General features: G+C 43.3%; 2 protein-coding genes across 5 annotated transcripts in view; one reads left to right on the top strand and one right to left on the bottom strand.

The window, feature by feature from the left end:
- Nucleotides 1-9,925, top strand: part of LOC121546250 (striatin-interacting protein 1 homolog) — a 38,343-nt gene extending 28,418 nt beyond the window's left edge. For 3 of the 4 annotated variants that reach the window (XM_041857394.1, XM_041857392.1, XM_041857395.2), the window contains exons 10-22: nucleotides 113-163; nucleotides 991-1,223; nucleotides 2,386-2,451; nucleotides 2,591-2,654; nucleotides 3,157-3,228; nucleotides 3,632-3,706; nucleotides 3,883-3,980; nucleotides 4,793-4,919; nucleotides 6,728-6,828; nucleotides 7,868-7,934; nucleotides 8,057-8,161; nucleotides 8,353-8,557; nucleotides 9,093-9,925. In XM_041857394.1, coding sequence (XP_041713328.1) covers nucleotides 113-163; nucleotides 991-1,223; nucleotides 2,386-2,451; nucleotides 2,591-2,654; nucleotides 3,157-3,228; nucleotides 3,632-3,706; nucleotides 3,883-3,980; nucleotides 4,793-4,919; nucleotides 6,728-6,828; nucleotides 7,868-7,934; nucleotides 8,057-8,161; nucleotides 8,353-8,557; nucleotides 9,093-9,346 — 1,518 coding nt within the window. In that variant the 3' untranslated portion in view covers nucleotides 9,347-9,925. The remainder of the gene's footprint in view (nucleotides 1-112; nucleotides 164-990; nucleotides 1,224-2,385; nucleotides 2,452-2,590; nucleotides 2,655-3,156; nucleotides 3,229-3,631; nucleotides 3,707-3,882; nucleotides 3,981-4,792; nucleotides 4,920-6,727; nucleotides 6,829-7,867; nucleotides 7,935-8,056; nucleotides 8,162-8,352; nucleotides 8,558-9,092) is intronic. The other variant, XM_041857393.1, reaches the window with a different exon arrangement.
- Nucleotides 9,926-14,035: 4,110 nt separating this feature from the next.
- LOC121546251 (short transmembrane mitochondrial protein 1) lies at nucleotides 14,036-17,484 on the bottom strand. Its single transcript, XM_041857396.2, has 3 exons — nucleotides 17,268-17,484; nucleotides 16,991-17,044; nucleotides 14,036-14,802 (listed from the first exon to the last, which is right to left on the bottom strand). Exons 1-3 carry the CDS (start codon nucleotides 17,280-17,282, stop codon nucleotides 14,731-14,733), a joined length of 141 nt encoding a protein of 46 aa, XP_041713330.1. The 5' UTR covers nucleotides 17,283-17,484; the 3' UTR covers nucleotides 14,036-14,730.
- Between the last annotated feature and the right edge of the window lie 265 nt (nucleotides 17,485-17,749).

The following is a 17,749-nucleotide window of genomic DNA, read 5'->3' as shown; positions in this document are numbered from 1 at the left end:
GACACGTTCGTTCCTTTAACTTCTTCCTCTAATCCTAACTGTGCTGTTTTTAGACTAGAGCTCTGACTTCATCGGGCTCTCAACCCACCTCCTCTTCCTTGTGTCCCTACAGAGTGCCTTTGTTGATAGCTTGGAAGGAGACAGTCCCTTTCCCAAGAAGCAGGTCTTTACCCACTTTCCCTCTGCATTTTCTCTGCCTTGGGCTGGTTCTTGCACCTTCTATTTCTCTACCTCTTTCTTTTCCTCTTATTCCTCCTCTTCTTCCTCTACCTCCTCCTTATCCTCTTCCTACTCCTCCTCTTCCTCCTTCTCTTTATCCTCTGTCCTCCTTCACTGCGTTCTGCACTGTATGGGTGGGTACAGAGAGACAGGGCTTGCTGTGGTCATGGAGGTCACTGCGGACATGACTTGGAGCTTTCCTCTAGTCTCCATCTCCACTGGGTTGTTTAGCTGCCACAGTATCACTGTAGCCAACAGTTCACTGCAGCTTCTTTCCCACCACATAGCTGAATGGCTTGTTCTCCATGGGATATAAGTCTATGCTGGTCACACTGCTTCCGTCACCTCTGTTGCTCTCCTCAGCACCACACACTCTACCTGGTGACTAGTTACTACCACCACACCACCATACGTTACATTGCACTGGTGTTTCGCTGCTATTAAATGCACCCCCCCCCCCCACCTGCCTGATGCTTGTTGCATTGACAATGCCTCAGTCATTCATTAAAACTATAGAAGTGGTTTGAGATTACTGGGTTTGTGTTGTATGACTGATGTAAGTGGAATGTTTAACGCTTGAATATGGAGTCGGGCCCAAACGTTCCTCAGGTTTTTTTGTGCGAATATCTGTAACCTTTTGTCTTGGAGTGCAGCCTTACGGTAGGTAAGTCTGAGTATTTCTTGAGGTTGAAGTGGAAAGCCAGGGCCTAACCCTGTGTGTATGAGAGGACGGCCTCTTTCATGCCCCCTGCTGGTTGTTCTGGGTTCCAGCCCCTGGTAAAGCAGGACAGCCTAGACACGTACAACGAGCGCGACCCCTTTAAGAACGACGACGCACACGACGAGGAGGAGGATGGAGAGGAAGCCGACAGTGGCATCGAGGGCGAGGTGGACCCCCTGGACCGTGATGTCATCATTCAACCACCACCCCCACCGCCCCCGCTCAGACCCCCCACTGAGAGGGCATCCCTCCCCAAGGGTCTGCCCTGGGCTCCCAAAGTCAGGTAAGACTGGGAGGCCCAGTTCCAAACAAACCTCTAGCCCCTCGCCATAACTCTTGCCCCTTCTGTGTTTGCAGATCTGAAGGGATTGGATAGGTGTAATATAGCTGAAGCTCCCCAAAAACCATCGGAAGGCAGGGTGGATCTATCACCTTATTGCTTACCTCAGATCTGCAAACTCAAGGGATAACATTTTCAAAAAATGTTTTGTTATTCTACACACTCATGCTGCTGATAGTGCCCCCTCTGTTCAGGAGGACTCAAAGTAACCCACCTCAGTCACTCATAAAGTAACAGCCAGCTGTCTACACATTAGTGAAAGTGGCCTATCTCTCCAGTGTGTGTGTGTGTGTGTAGACTTGGGGACATGGATAATGCAGCTGTGTGGATAAGACCGAGAGGACAGAGGGAGACAGGGGAGGCAAGGAAAGGAGGGCCGCGAGCGATCCAGTCTCAGCGCTTATCATCCTCTACTCATTATCTGTAAACTCATGTATTATTCACCCCAACAGACGTGTGTGTGTGTGTGTGTGTGTGTGTGTGTGTGTGTGTGTGCGTGTGCGCGTTTACCCTTGAGCCATAGCGTAGCGCTGGGCTGATTTAGCGCATGAGGCAGAGTTCCAGATCCCAATATCCCACAGAGTACAGAGGCAGCATCGAGCGTGACTGATGAGGCTTTAAGCAGTGTGTGTGTAAATAACAAAACATTTTTTGAAAATGTTATCCCTTGAGTTTGCAGATCTGAGGTAAGCAATAAGGTGATAGATCCACCCTGCCTTCCGATGGTTTTTGGGGAGCTTCAGCTATATTACACCTATCCAATCCCTTCAGATCTGCAAACACAGAAGGGGCAAGAGTTAACACTAAAGTGTGTGTGTAAACGCCCTAAGATGGATGTCTGTGGTTAACATTTCAGCAAAGTGTGAGAAGATGCATCATCTGGTTAGCAGCCGTATGTCTTTGAGCAGTCTGTTTGGATAGTATCGCTACAAGCCTGGGAAGCCAGACTAGGAAACCCAGTAGGTCTAGTAGTGTGATCAGTGAGAATGTGGATCTCAGACAGGGGGTTAGTGAGGTGCAGCAGGCTTCAGGTGATTTGAGATGCCTGACCAGCTCCTCCCCTTTCTGTCTGTCTGTCTGTCTGTATGTCTGTCTCTCTCCACAGAGAGAAAGACATCGAGCACTTCCTGGAGACCAGCAGGAACAAGTTCATTGGCTTCACTCTGGGAAAGTGAGTGTCACTATCACTGTGTTCTATCTGAAAGGCTCGCTCCATGTAGTACACTGTCATGTGTGGTCATAGTTATTGCAGTGCCAGTGAATGTTCTCTCTCTGTTGCTGTGCTGACTGGTGCTATGTATGTTTTGTAGTGACACAGAGACACTGGTCGGTCTTCCTAGACCCATACACGAGAGTGTGAAGACCCTTAAACAGGTAAGGAGGAGAGAAATCCCTCTTATCATTCCTCCTCTATCCTCTCACCCACACCCCCTCTCATCTGAATCCCTCCATTCCTCTCTCTCCACCAGGATCGAGTGTTACACTGGTGATGAAGTATTGACGTTTATTTGACCAGCTAGTCAATATCCCTGGACATTGACATCCCACTTAGAAATCAATTGTGTGTTTGAACTGACTGTGAAACACCCTTACACTGAGGAATGCCCTTCTGTGTGTCAATCTGTGAAGTCTAATTAACGCCCGTTAAAAGCCTCTTCTGTATACACATTGGGCACTGCCTGACAAGTGATGATGTCAGAATACTATAGTATATCGCCATGGTGATGTCTCATTGAAAAGGTGTGAAGTGGAATAGAATGGAATGGATTGTGGTTATGAAGTGCTTTTCACTAATTCTCATAGTGCTTTATATTGTGCGGTGGTGGAGTATAGGCTAAATCCCCATATCCAACCCCATGCTCTCTTTTCCCTCCAGCACAAATATGTCTCCATAGCCGAGATGCAGATCAAGAGGGAAGAGGATCTTCAACAGTGCCCCATGACCCTGGTCAGTGACGCTTCTTACTGTTGACTTTATAAGAAATTACAGGAGCTCCTCTATTTGAATGAGTTTAACACTATGCTAAAACTATACTGGACAATGAAGTGGGGGGGCTATCAATGTTTTGACCCCTAGTTGCACCACACCTCCCCAAAGCATCTTGTCTGCTCAATGTCTACATTTGTATTTTTAAACTGTAGTGCTTTGTGTTTTATGTTGTAAATGTGTCTTTGTAATGAAACTTTGTGTTTCTATTTTGTAAAATAGATTTTGAATCTCAATAAGACTAACCTGGTAACATAATAATATGATCCTTCATTTTCTAAGTGTTGGAACAGGGCTTTGTGAATGGAAACAAGATGACTATAAACCGTGTGTAACTCATATTGTGTGGTGTTGTGTTGGTCAGGGAGAAGAGGATGTGGATGAGACCCCAACAGAGATCCTGTATCTGGGAATGCTTCCTAACCTGTCTCAGTATGTGGTGAGGACATCTACCATTATATTCTGCTCCACCAAGACACTTCACATGGCATCATCTTATTTTGCGTCTCGAAAATCTTGCCTGCACTGTAGATTTTTAAGAAGTATTTGCTGTATAGGCCTGTAATGTTTCAGAGCTGAGAGGTTGAAAGCTAAAACCCATGTTGTATTTATCAGATTGCCCTTCTGAAGCTGCTGCTGGCTGCAGCACCTACCTCCAAGGCCAAGACAGACTCCATCAATATACTGGCTGATGTGCTGCCAGAGGAGATGCCGTAAGTGTAAAAGATTTGTGCCTCTCCTTGTTCCCTCACGGTCATCTTTGCTGTTCAGGCTTAAGTTGAGAGATGGCAATAAGAAGGAAATGAATTCAGTTTGTTCAGAAATAAAGTGAATGACTATAGATTTATCATGTCAAGTGTTAAGTTGCGTAATTCGAATCTGGTATCAGAACAGAATTTAACACTAAGTCACTGAATATATTCTCAGCTTTTTTATTAATATAATTAGTCAAGCGAATAAATGGTAAATGCAATTTTCGTATATACGGGTTCACTGTAACACCTCGCAGGGCAAAACAGAGAACTAACTGTCCCAACCCAAAGTTATTATTTTAATACTCTGACAGAGATAGTTCCCGTTCAAAGCGGGCCTGTCAGAGTAGAGGCTGAGCGTGGTTTAAACTTACTCAGCCTATCGTTGGCGCACAGGCTGGTCCCAGACCCTTGGCGCTTCACTGTTGCCGGGCATTAGTTATTTTTGCAACTTGTCTCGAGAGTCAGCAACCTCAGACATAGTTTCTTCTTCTTCATTGTTGCAGTACACATGTCCTTGAGCGGTTTAACAAAGAGGCAGTGTGTATGTGTGTGTCACAAGTCTATCTCAGCCTCCCCCCTAACGGTTCCTCACATTAGTCACAGCTTGTTATGTTAAACAATCTATATCAGTACAGCACAAACCTATTATGTTTAATCATTTATGTATTCTTTTTAAGCTAGGCATCACATCTAACTATAAGAAAATAGATCCCAACACAAGGGAAGTTGTTGCTATGAATCACATAAAAGGTGTGTGTGTGTGATGGCAGAATCACGGTCCTCCAGAGCATGAAGCTGGGTATTGACGTGAACAGACATAAGGAGATCATCGTCAAGGCCATCTCTGCACTTCTGCTGCTGCTGCTCAAGCACCTCAAACTCAATCACATCTACCAAGTAAGCCACCTACTACCACTATCTGTCTCTCTCCTTCTCTGTTTCCCACCTTTCCACACACCAGGTCAGCCTCTCTCTTGCTCTCCATCCCTTCCCCTCCCTCCCTCCCTCCCTCTCCCCCACCCCTCACTTCTGCCGCTGCTCTCTCGCTCTCATATCTCTTCCAGTGGTGTATTTGAGGGTAAACGCAAGTAAACGCAGTTTAACCACTTTTGCGGGAAAATGCATTGAACGTATAGGAAGAGTTACTTTTTTCAACGCAACCGACGATTAGTTTATCCACCTTTTTTTTTTTTACCACTACATCACTGATCTCTCCCCCCCCACACACTCCTTTCCCACCCTCACACACTGAATCAGCCTCCACTCTCTGTCTCGCTCTCTTTCTCTCTGCCCCCCACCCCCACCTCAACCAGGTCAGCCTCTGCTCTCTCTCCTCTCCCTGCCCTCCACGTTCACCACCACGTCTCTCTCTCTTCCTCTCTCCATCTCCTCTCCCTGCCCCCACCCCTTTGGCTCCTGGCAGTCGACAACACAGATCCTGCACTGGAATGATAGGCACACAGTCAAAAGTTCATACATCTCCCCGTGCGAAGAGAGGGCGATGGATAGAGGGAGGCAGAATAGAGAGAGGAGGAGGAGGAGGAGGGTTGGAGAAGTACCATCAGACAAGAAATGGGTACATAGCAGCAATATCCTTCTCCCAAAATGCAAAGCTGAGCTCCCTCCAAAATCTGCTCTTGTAAAGGAGGATTATAATTCCTATTTTGGGGAGATTAGCTTCATTTATTGTCCTCCTACTGCTGCTTCTCCCTGAGATGAGAGTGTCTCTCTTCAGCACACAAAATCAAAAGGGATTGGTTCAAGATTTACTGTTTGGCACGCCACCACTATTGCTAGGTAGTGAATTGTCTTCACAGAGAAATGGAGCTATTTTGAGAATAGTGTACTTATACCTGTCTGCATCCCATACCTGGAAGCATGTCAGGACCGTTCTGTCAAATCCTAAATGAAAAAGGAGCTGGTTCCCCATTTTAATAGGATGAACATAGCTGGATGTAAAATTATAGTAGCGCTGTCTACAAAAGGATCACTTTCACTCTTATTTCCCACTACCAACTGTCAAATGAAGCTTGTTACAAAGACTTATTAATGCAACTGCAGAACCCCAGCTGACTGAAAGGGTTAAGAGTCTTCCTATGGCTCCTATCCTGCTGGCTCTTAGACAGCCGTGGCGCAGAGCTGAGTACCTCTAGGGAGAGCAGATTGGCTAAATCCTCTTATTGGAGCCCCCCTCATACCCCTCGTGAGAGTGTAGAGGGGTTGTCATTTCAGAGTGTCTTTCTCACCTCAAAATGATGATGATAGAATGCTCATCATAGTTCCTGCTTTGAATTCATATGCATACAGCAATAATAGTAGCTGTGCTAATGAAAAGTGGTCTTGAACATTCTTTTGATGATAGTAAACGATTGCATAGAATGTATAAAATATTTTTTAAAATCGCACTATTCCTGAACTCCGCAGGCTGCTCATAAAAGATAGAAAGACTGGGGGTTGGAGGATTAATATTTTATTATTTAATAGCTATGAATTTTTCCTTATTAGGAATTAAAGGGCCAGTGTGATTTAGTGCTTTATCTTGTCCTCCATGGTTCTTGTTCACTAAAGACAGTCAGTGACTTTGCAGTGACCTTGTACTTCCTGTCTCTCTCTCTCTCTCTCTCTCTCTCTCTCTCTCTCTCTCTCTCTCTCTCTCTCTCTCTCTCTCTCTCTCTCTCTCTCTCTCTCTCTCTCTCTCTCTTCAGTTTGAGATTGTCTCTCAACACCTGGTGTTCGCTAACTGCATCCCGCTCATCCTCAAGTTCTTCAACCAGAACATCATGTCTTACATCAGTGCCAAAAACAGGTAGGACTCACTGACTACCACTTAGTTTCTGCCACAGTACCAGAGGCTTCCATCTGCACCCACATAAAGGCATGGCTTCCATTTGCACCCACATAAAGGCATGGCTTCCATCTGCACCCACATAAAGGCATGGCTTCCATTTGCACCCACATAAAGGCATGGCTTCCATCTGCACCCACATAAAGGCATGGCTTCCATTTGCACCCACATAAAGGCATGGCTTCCATCTTCACCCACATAAAGGCATGGCTTCCATTTGCACCCACATAAAGGCATGGCTTCCATCTGCACCCACATAAAGGCATGGCTTCCATTTGCACCCACATAAAGGCATGGCTTCCATCTGCACCCACATAAAGGCATGGCTTCCATCTGCACCCACATAAAGGCATGGCTTCCATTTGCACCCACATAAAGGCATGGCTTCCATCTGCACCAACATAAAGGCATCGCTTCCATCTGCACCCACATAAAGACATGGCTTCCATCTTCACCCACATAAAGACATGGCTTCCATCTGCACCCACATAAAGGCATGGCTTCCATTTGCACCCACATAAAGGCATGGCTTCCATCTGCACCCACATAAAGGCATGGCTTCCATTTGCACCCACATAAAGGCATGGCTTCCATCTGCACCCACATAAAGGCATGGCTTCCATCTGCACCCACATAAAGGCATGGCTTCCATTTGCACCCACATAAAGGCATGGCTTCCATCTGCACCAACATAAAGACATGGCTTCCATCTTCACCCACATAAAGACATGGCTTCCATCTGCACCCACATAAAGACATGGCTTCCATCTGCATCCACATAAAGGCATGGCTTCTGTCTGGCAGGTTTTTATTTCCTGCTCATAAAAGACACAGGTGGCTGCAGGGTAGAGGTAGAGATGCCAAAACACAGGGGGTTCAGGTGTGGATGGTAAATTTGTCTCTCACACCTCAATTACAGGTATAACACCACTGTTGACAGAAAAATGGGCTGTAATAATCTGTTTTTGTGTGTGATCTCCTCTGTGTGCTCTCATTGTAGTATATGTGTGCTGGACTTCCCTCACTGTGTGGTCCATGAGATGCCTGAGCTCACGGCTGAGAGCTTGGTGAGTCCAGATCCCAAACCCATGTGTTTACATCAGACTGTTCAAATGTTAAAGACATGTCAATGGGTTTGGTTTATCAGTTGGCTGTGATTAGACACTGGCCGTGTTTGCTGTGGTTGTAGGAAGCTGGAGACAGTAATCAGTTCTGCTGGCGGAATCTCTTCTCCTGCATCAACCTGCTGAGGATCCTCAACAAGCTGACCAAGTGGAAACACTCCAGGACCATGGTGAGAGAGACCTGGTCTTGCCTCTATGATCATATGTCCCTTATTCAATGCCCACTTGTAGAACCTATCAAATCCACAAGACTGCCTAGGGAGTACAGGCCAGGGGTCAGTTTGCAATTCAAAGATTTGTGACGGGACGCTTTTGAGATGCACTCAGTGTCCTTCTCTTCCACCTCCTCCTCTTCTCTCAGATGCTGGTGGTGTTCAAGTCTGCTCCCATCCTGAAGAGGGCGCTGAAGGTCAAACAGGCCATGATGCAGCTGTATGTCCTCAAGCTGCTCAAGATCCAGACCAAGTACCTGGGCCGCCAGTGGAGGAAGAGCAACATGAAGACCATGTCAGCAATCTACCAGAAAGTACGACACAGGCTCAATGACGATTGGGCCTATGGCAACGGTAAGATGCAGAGGAAATACACTTTTGAACGCATACATGAAGTCAACTCTTAATTCACTGGTGAGTAGGAGATGTGAAAGCTATGCAACGAATCGGAATGTGATGATGAATGTGAATGTAATGCGGTAGGTACATACTATATGCCTTTGATTAGGATCTCCGTAACTGAAAGTCCAATCACCCAACTACAGTAAGATGAAGGCCGGTAACTAAGGGTGTGTTGCCATAGTAACCAAACCAGGGGTCAGCTAGGGGTTAGAGGCCCTCAGAGAAAAAGAGACGACTGTCTGTCATCACATGTCTCAGATTATATTCTCAATGGACCAGATAGACAGAGAGCAAGAGAGGAGAGAGATCCCTTGGTCCCACATGTCCCTCTGCTGTAATTGCAATCCCAGACTTCACTGTTTTCTTTGTATTGATTGATTATTGAGGTCTATTGTCCTTTAACAACAGTATAACATGTATATTCCAAGCACAAAATTGACAGAGACGAGGGAAAGGGTTATCTTGTTGTTGTTCTTTTGTCCTCCAGATATCGATGCACGGCCGTGGGACTTCCAGGCGGAGGAGTGCGCCCTGAGGGAGAGCATCGAGAAGTTCAACAGCCGCCGCTATGACAAGACCCAGAACGGAGAGTTCGCCCCGGTGGACAACTGCCTGCAAAGCGTTCTGGGCCAGCGTGTTGAACTGCCGGAGGACTTCCACTACAGCTATGAAATGTGGCTGGAGAGAGAGGTGTTTTCACAGCCTATCCAATGGGAGGGCCTACTACAACAGGCCCAGTGAGGGGGGAGGACACACATACCAGGGACACAAGCCTACGACGACTGTGATCTTCATGTAAATATGTGGCAGAAATAGAGCATCTGTTTGTAATCACCTGTATCCATGCAGAAATTGTACAGTAATGATATAGACAGTAATAATGATGTCATGGCAACTTGGCAGGAGCAGGCTCTTACAGTATAAGCTATGTAGAATACTGTCACTATTCTGTCAGTCACAACAACCAATCCAACCAGTTTATTTTTTCTCACTAAATTTGGTTATCTTCTGTGCTTTGTGGAATAATTCATTTTACATCCACGGCATGTCTTTTTTTTTATGAAGATGTACATTTAAGTACCAGCATGATGTTTAGTTTATGTGATGTTTTACAGGTGTATTTATTTCTGATCACAGCCATTATGTTTAAGTGCGTAACTCTCATAGCTGCAGATTGTATTGTGGTTTATATATATTTCTAGAAAAAATGCCTCTTTGGAAAGAAACTACTATGTATTAACAGACTAACAATTAAGTACCTTACTGTGATTGTTTTAAATTAAAATTGTAAAAAATATACAAAAATAGCTTCTTAGCAAAGAGCAATTTCTCAACTAAGGATTTTGCTAGGACTGTCTGGGAGTGGTCTAAGTAGGGAGGGGAAAACTAGCTGTTATTGGCAGACAGGCTTGGAACTCTCTTTTTTATTGGTTTATTAACTAATTTACCGCCTGCTGATGTCACCAGGCAGACCAAAACTCCATCCCACCACAACAGGAAGAAACAGCTCTTACGTTTTAAAGGGCATTATCATCATTGTCATAGTATTATTCCAACCTCAACGTGTGGAAATATATACAAAACACAGGAAAATCACATGTTTGACTGCACTGAGCTTCTAAGGGAGAATTTAACAACTTTTCCCCTTTTCTAGATTAATAGTATTTTAATGTATGTAATCAGAAACAGATATTCCTGTAAGTCAGGGATCATCAACTAGATTCAGCCGCGGGACGATTTTCTTTCTTGAGCGGATAGTCGGGGGGCGGGAACATAATTACAAATAATTTGTAGACATCAAATTGACCGCAAAAAGGCCAAACAGATATAGTATTTGACCAAGATAACTTCAAAGCTTGCTTACATTTGTATACGATCACGTCTCTCTATTATGCGTGGGAATACTTGGGAACAGATTTCCAAAATTAAAATCACTTGGAGCTGTGTTCCTGGTGTTTTTAAAGTTTTTTTATGTCCAACAATGAGAAAAAAATAAGAACTTGGGGGGCCAAATAAAATCACCCGCGGGCCAAATTCGGCCCACGGGTCGCCAGTTGGGGAACCCTGCTGTAAGTAGTATGTGGTAGTTAATTTATGTTTATAAAGGTCTGTGAAGCCTTTGGCCAGATAGAGGGAACAGGAAGAGAAAAGAAAGGATAAGGACACCTTTTAAGGCTGATCGGAACTGTTTGACCAGGGATTGGGAGGCTGGAGGGAGTTCATCGGCCCAATGTGGGAAGGCTGTCTCTGGGTAAATCGAGGGCAGTGTCCCTGACTCCCTCTGGGAACCTGTGCTTCACTCTCTGTCATCCCAAAGGTGTCCTGGCTGTCTTGGTTCAGCCCTCAGTCCACCTCCCCGCTTCCACAGAGCAGCACAGCAGCCAACCTTGAATAACAGCACAACGGCTGAAGTATCCTTGTGAGGCTATGATTTCCCTCGCTGAATACACAGTAGTTGTCACACAATGGTGCTGATTTTTATGACATCTGTTGTATAGTCAATTTCTTTCACTGTAAATTAGAACTACCTTGGGCTGTCAAGGCCAGTAAGTATTCTCTGTTGAGTGTTCTGTAACTTTCTCTGAAGGTTATGGAACATTCTCTGATGACACAAGCACATAAGACATGATCATGGTCACTTTTTCATACTATCTACTGTAGTCTTTAGTGTCTCTCTCCGGGGAATTTGTGTAGGCGTCTGAGATGTACTTTGTTGTATTATCTTTGTATTGAACAATGATTGTGTAACTGAATTGTGCTTCTTTGTGGAAACTAAGTGTGCATGGCTGCAGTTTTATATTTCTGTTTGAACATGTCATATTTAAAACTGTATTCTGAAATGTCATACAATATTTCGACGTGACTTTTGTTAAAATTCAGTTTTTAGAACACATTCAAAATGTACTCTCACTCACAATTGGTATATGTAGGGTGTTTTGGTAAAAGCACATACATTTATCTATTGAATCAGCACCATGTGCTTCTGGAGTGTCTCAAAAGACATGTCAAGTTTGTCCCACACAGGTGAAGAGAAAGCCATTTGGCCTTTACTTCTGGGTTTTCTTGAATGCAAAAGCTTTCAAAATAACTGCTTATCTTGAGGTTCTCAGGTTAAAGTTCAGGTTGTACAACTACAGTATGCAAGTATGAATGCAACTGGTGGACTTGTAAATAACATGGTAATAACAATGTAAGCATTGAAAAGTAGTCTACACTTGGATTGGTACATACAGTAATCTAACACAATGTTGATAATTTCTTTACACTTTTCGTTGCAGTTACTCACGACTTTGTTTCAGAAACCCTAATCTCATGTGCCAAAGTAATGAGTGCCAGTTTGATTATAAATGAATGCCTTACTCCGAGCATCTCTCATTCAAAACAATGCAATCTCTCTTTTTCTACCTGAAATTGTACAATCACTGGAAATACTCTACAGTACATATGTATGTTTGAGTTCTGGCACAGTTGAAGGATGTGTTCCTAGATGTGTTTTGCAAAGTTTGGATGTTGCTATTTGTGTGTTTTTGTCATTATAGGACAGTGTAATTATAATAATATTGATTTTGTTCAGGGGTATGTGCAATCACTGTCCTGTACAGAGGCATTATTCTGTTGAAAGACATATTATAATATCGGAGTTGAAATTCTGTCCTTCATATACTGTATTTTCTAAATAAAGAGATCACTGGTTTGAATTAGTATACATTTTTCTATGTATAATGTTTAGGAAGTCTACACCCTTTTTACAACCTATTCAGGATAGTGTTGTCTGACTTATGTGCATTCCACATAAGGTTTTCCTGGAGATCAGGTAGTGTGAGAATATGTGATGATTTCTTGTATGAAAGTATTTTTTGTTTTTATCCCAAAGTTAAAAAGGTAAGCAAAATAGTTTCCCCCTTTGGTATAGGTCTATTTATTGATTGTCAATAAGGAATGGTGTTTTTGTAATATAATATTCATGATGCCAGGAGATAATCAGCAGATTACCATGGTGATGTAAACAGACATTCTTTGTGGGAGACAAAGGACATGTGAGACAGCAACTAACGCCATGCCCAGCAGCACAGAGAAGGGGGAGAACCTTGTAAAAGCAGCTGCCTATTCAAACACCAAGAACAATGACATATTGCAACTTGTAAGGTTTGGGATGTGGGCATGCATCCTTTACTTAAAGTAAAAGTAACCTATGTGTGATGTCCCTGATGTTTCCAGGTTTCTTTGGTGGCATTTGCAGAGAATGAATGATCTCAAAAATCCTATAGGAGAGGAATGTCCCCACAATGGTACAGTAAATTTGATGCAGTTGTTGCATACACTGATCACTGGGTGCAGTGTAGAGCTAGTAGCCTACATTACTGAACATACTGCTTAACAGGAACTGTTCCATGTTATCTATAGTGATTATCAAATGGTTTGTCCACAGCCTACCCAATTAAGAAAATCAACAGAATCCAGAAAGTCAAGGTCACACAGTGGCAGGCCTGTCAAAAAGGCTGAGAGGAGGAGAAGGTCATCCAAGAAGAGATCAGTCAGTGCCAAAGCCACCAAGTCAGAATAGGACATTCTCAGTCCAGCAGCCATGCAGAATGTTTACTACATTTCCCACAATGCAGTTGACTGTCTGGAGTTCAGAGGCTTTGGATGGCCTGAGTCAGCAAAAAAGAAAACAGGAGGATTGAAGGGCAAAAAACCATCAACCGTGCCAAGACCAAAGCAAACATTGTCATAGTTTAGTACAGGCTCTATTCAATCTGCATGGCAGAAATCCAGCTTTACAGCGTGATATAAATGTAAAGGCAATTTTCCCGATCAGTGGAGGCTGCTGAGGGGAGGACGGCTCATAATAATGGCCGGAATGGAGTGAATGGAATGGTTTCACGTGTTTGATAGCATTCACTCCATTCCAGCCAATACACTTAATTCCAGCCAGTATTATGAGCCCTCAGCAGTCTCCACTGTTTCCAATTTTAGCAGAGACTGCATTCATGCTAAACACTGCTTATGTCGTCTAAATCGGAAATTACCTTTAAACTTCTATCACAGAATCTGTAACACTTCAGCTTTACAGATTTAATAGAGCCCTAATTATAATGTTGATTTTTATCTAATAGAACTTTGGTGACCTCTGATGGATTGGTAGTTATTTACAGCACAGGGGAAAGAAAACGTAGAACTATGTTGACCTCTGCTGGCATACCATACCCAGCTGCTCTCAAGAAAAATGGTTGTGATGCCTATTAAGAAGAATGCTTCTCTGGATAATGGATGTTAAGAATAAACATGGCTAGTTCGAATAACCGGCCTACAAAATAATATATTTTACTGGATGGTGATGAAGTGTTGCGCTAGGTCCCTTGCTTGAAAACACTAGCTTGTTATGCGATGTAACACCTTTCTCCTTTCAATTTATGACAGACACTTGAACAAAATTCAGCAAATATATTCATGCAGGCTGAACAGATGTAGGCACATCTGAATTAGGCCTACGATGTTCGAGAACAGCATTTAGCCTAGAATAGACGCCAAACAATACAATTTACATGAGCTGTTCAATCTCAATACCATAACACCCACAGCAATATAACCCATAGAACAGGCTTCCCAATTAAATTCTATTTATATGATAACACCACTCAAAAGCAGAAACTGCACTCTGTTTAGTTGGCAAAAATTACAAGCATAAATTGTACAAATGCCATGTTTAGACTTGATATAAATGCCATTGCCCCACCTAAAGGCCTGCCCTGCCAAGCTGCTTGCGAGGATAAGGCCAAGGATTCTGGAATTTAGATCTCACAGCAGTCATCTTTGCATATCCACTCATAAATAGGACCCTCATATTATCTTAAAAAGTACTTTAAGAATACAAACTAAAGAAATCAAGAACACTGGCCCAGTCCAGGCACTGTAAAAACCCTGCTTAGAGAATTACATTTATTTTTGTACACAATTTAGTCCTCTGCCAGTGTAACCTTAGTACACATATTGCTTTTAATAGCAAAGATTAAATGAGATGGGAAAATATATATCCTCTGTGGTGTGATTCTTGTTGTTCCAATAGTCCCCATCTCTTCAATCTGCCTCTGATCAACAACATGGATGGAAAGAAATCTCTTCCTTCACTCTGGAGGTTTCTTCTTTGCCTCCACATCCTTCTTGAAGGCTTCTATCTTTTTGGTAATGTTGGGGACCTTAAAACAGAGGTGGAGTAATCAGAGAAGCGTGCCAAAAAAGAAAGAGTTAAATGACATAGGCCTATTGTGTTTGTCATGCAAATATACAGGGGAACCATTGACACTGACTGAGATCTATAGTGGGTTGTTCCCTAGTGGACTAAACTCCACGGTGAAGGAAGTTTCTGATGACTCCAACAATGGAGTGGAGCAGAGAGCAGGCAATGCGGAATCTAGCTCTGACTACATCAATTCGCCCAAGGTCAATACTTCAAACAAATTGAATTATGAAATGCCTACCTTGTACCTATGTTTGTCCTCCATAGTTGTGTGCCTTTCTTTTGCTGAAATCCATACGTTTTCAATCAAAGTGAATCAGATACAACCACCGACTGTTTGCTCATTGCTGTTGCTCTAAGATGGCAAATGCGCATGTGCCAATTGAATCTCAAGGAAACAGTTGGTGCTTGTATTTGATTAACGTTAATTGAAAAAGTATGGATTTCAGCAAACAAAGAAAGGCACGCAACTACAGAGGACAAACATATATTTAAAGTATTGACCTTGTCGATGTACAGTCGTGATCAAAAGTTTTGAGAATGACAAGCATTGGTTTTCAAAGTTTGCTGCTTCAGTGTTTTTAGATATTTTTGTCAGATGTTACTATGGTATACTGAAGTATAATTACAAGCATTCCATAAGTGTCAAAGGCTTTTCTTGACAATTACATTAAGTTTATGCAAAGAGTCAATATTTGCAGTGTTGACCCTTCTTTTTCAAGACCTCTGCAATCCGCCCTGGCATGCTGTCAATTAACTTCTGGCCCACATCCTGACTGATGGCAGCCCATTCTTGCGTAATCAATGCTTGGAGTTTGTGGGTTTTTGTTTGTCCAGCCGCCTCTTGAGTATTGACCACAAGTTCTCAATGGGATTAAGGTCTGGGGAGTTTCCTGGCCATGGACCCAAAATGTCGATGTTTTGTTCCCCGAGCAACTTAGTTATCACTTTTGCCTTATGGCAAGGTGCTCCATCATGCTGGAAAAGGCATTGTTCATCACCAAACTGTTCTTGGATGGGTGGGAGAAGTTGCTCTCGGAGGATGTCTTGGTAACATTCTTTATTCATGGCTGTGTTCTTAGGCAAAATTGAGAGTGAGCCCACTCCCTTGGATGAGAAGCAACCCCACACATGAATGGTCTCAGGATGCTTTACTGTTGGCATGACACAGGACTGATGGTAGCGCTCACCTTGTCTTCTCCGGACAAGCTTTTTTCCGGATGCCCCAAACAATCGGAAAGGGGATTCATCAGAGAAAATGACTTTACCCCAGTCCTCAGCAGTCCAATCCCTGTACCTTTTGCATAATATCAGTCTGTCCCTGATGTTTTTCCTGGAGAGAAGTGGCTTCCTCGCTGCCCTTGACACCAGGCCATACTCCAAAAAAGTATTTGCCTCACTGTGCATGCAGATGCACTCACACCTGCCTGCTGCCATTCCTGAGCAAGCTCTGCACTGGTGGTGCCCCGATCCCACAGCTGAATCAACTTTAGGAGACGGTCCTGGCGCTTGCTGGACTTTGTTGGGCGCCCTGAAGCTTTCTTCACAACAATTGAACCTCTCTCCTTGAAGTTCTTGATGATCCGATAAATGGTTGATTTAGGTGCAATCTTCCTTGCCTGTGAAGCCCTTTTTGTGCAAAGCAATGAGGACGGCACGTGTTTCCTTGCAGGTAACTATGGTTAACAGAGGAAGAACAATGATTTCAAGCACCACCCTCCTTTTAAAGCTTCCAGTCTGTTATTCTAACTCAATCAGCATGACAGAGTGATCTCCAGCCTTGTCCTCGTCAACACTCACCTGTGTTAACGAGAGAATCACTGACATGATGTCAGCTGGTCCTATTGTGGCAGGGCTGAAATGCAGTGGAAATGTTTTTGGGGGATTAAGTTCATTTTCATGGCAAAGAGGGACTTTGCAATTAATTGCAATTCATCTGATCACTCTTCATACCATTCTGGAGTATATGCAAATTGCCACCATAACGGAGGCAGCAGACTTTGTGAAAATTAATATTTGTGTCATTCTCAAAACGTTTGACCACGGCTGTAGCTGGAGTTAAGACTCCACAAAGCCTTGTCTCTGCTCCACTCGGTTGGTGGTGGAGTTTAGTACGCGGCCCTAACGTTAGTTCTTCCACTTAGTACCTCGTAGTTTTGAGCGAGGTACATCCCAACAACGTTTCCCAAAGTAAACCCAGCCTGCAAGATTAGAAAGAAACATTGTTATTTAAGACATAATACATATTGTTGCTTTTACTAGCTAAGTCAGCAGCATTGACAATGCATCGTTAGGTAGCTAGCATACAGCATAGTTATGATAGCTAGCTAAGTTAGCAAGCTAGCTAGCTCATCATCAATACACACATCACAAAGAGACGCAGAAAGTTTGCAATATATCGTTTTCATTTCGATATAAACTCACCAGAAACTGTAGCATGGTCGTGTCTAACGAAGGATATAATATTTTGTATTTTAGCAATCAAGTTGGTATTTAAGTTTCAAAGCTCGTTCGAAACAGCTAGCCAGCTCGCAATGTCATCAACAGTGAATAACGCGCATATCATGTCGCCTTCAAAAAGCATTTTAATTGGCCACGACTCCTGTCTGCAAGGTTCCTGTCATCTACTACTTCTTCTTCAGTGGGTTTTATGGCGGACTACATCCAAAAGTTGTATTGCCGCCACCAACTGGACAGTTTGAAACCAAAAAATATATATAATAAATTCATACTTAGTGATACTAACTTACTACACCCTAATACAAATAGTACATTGCCAGAACAAACGAAACTCCCATTTCTTCCTTTTAGTTCTCCATATTTACATTTAAGTCATTTAGCAGACGCTCTTATCCAGAGCGACTTACAGTTAGTGAGTGCATACATTATTTTTTTATTTTTCATAC

This window comes from Coregonus clupeaformis, unplaced genomic scaffold (genome assembly GCF_020615455.1).
Source record: "Coregonus clupeaformis isolate EN_2021a unplaced genomic scaffold, ASM2061545v1 scaf0227, whole genome shotgun sequence".
Classification (NCBI taxonomy): domain Eukaryota; kingdom Metazoa; phylum Chordata; class Actinopteri; order Salmoniformes; family Salmonidae; genus Coregonus; species Coregonus clupeaformis.
This window is presented reverse-complemented; position numbering and strand designations above follow the sequence as displayed.

What these genes read in the sequence shown, in the direction of transcription:
- LOC121546251 (XM_041857396.2), bottom strand. An exon ending in ACCTCGCTCAAAACTACGAG is followed by an intron (nt 14,803 to 16,990) that starts GTACTAAGTGGA and finishes CTCTGTTTTAAG; the next exon opens with GTCCCCAACATTACCAAAAA.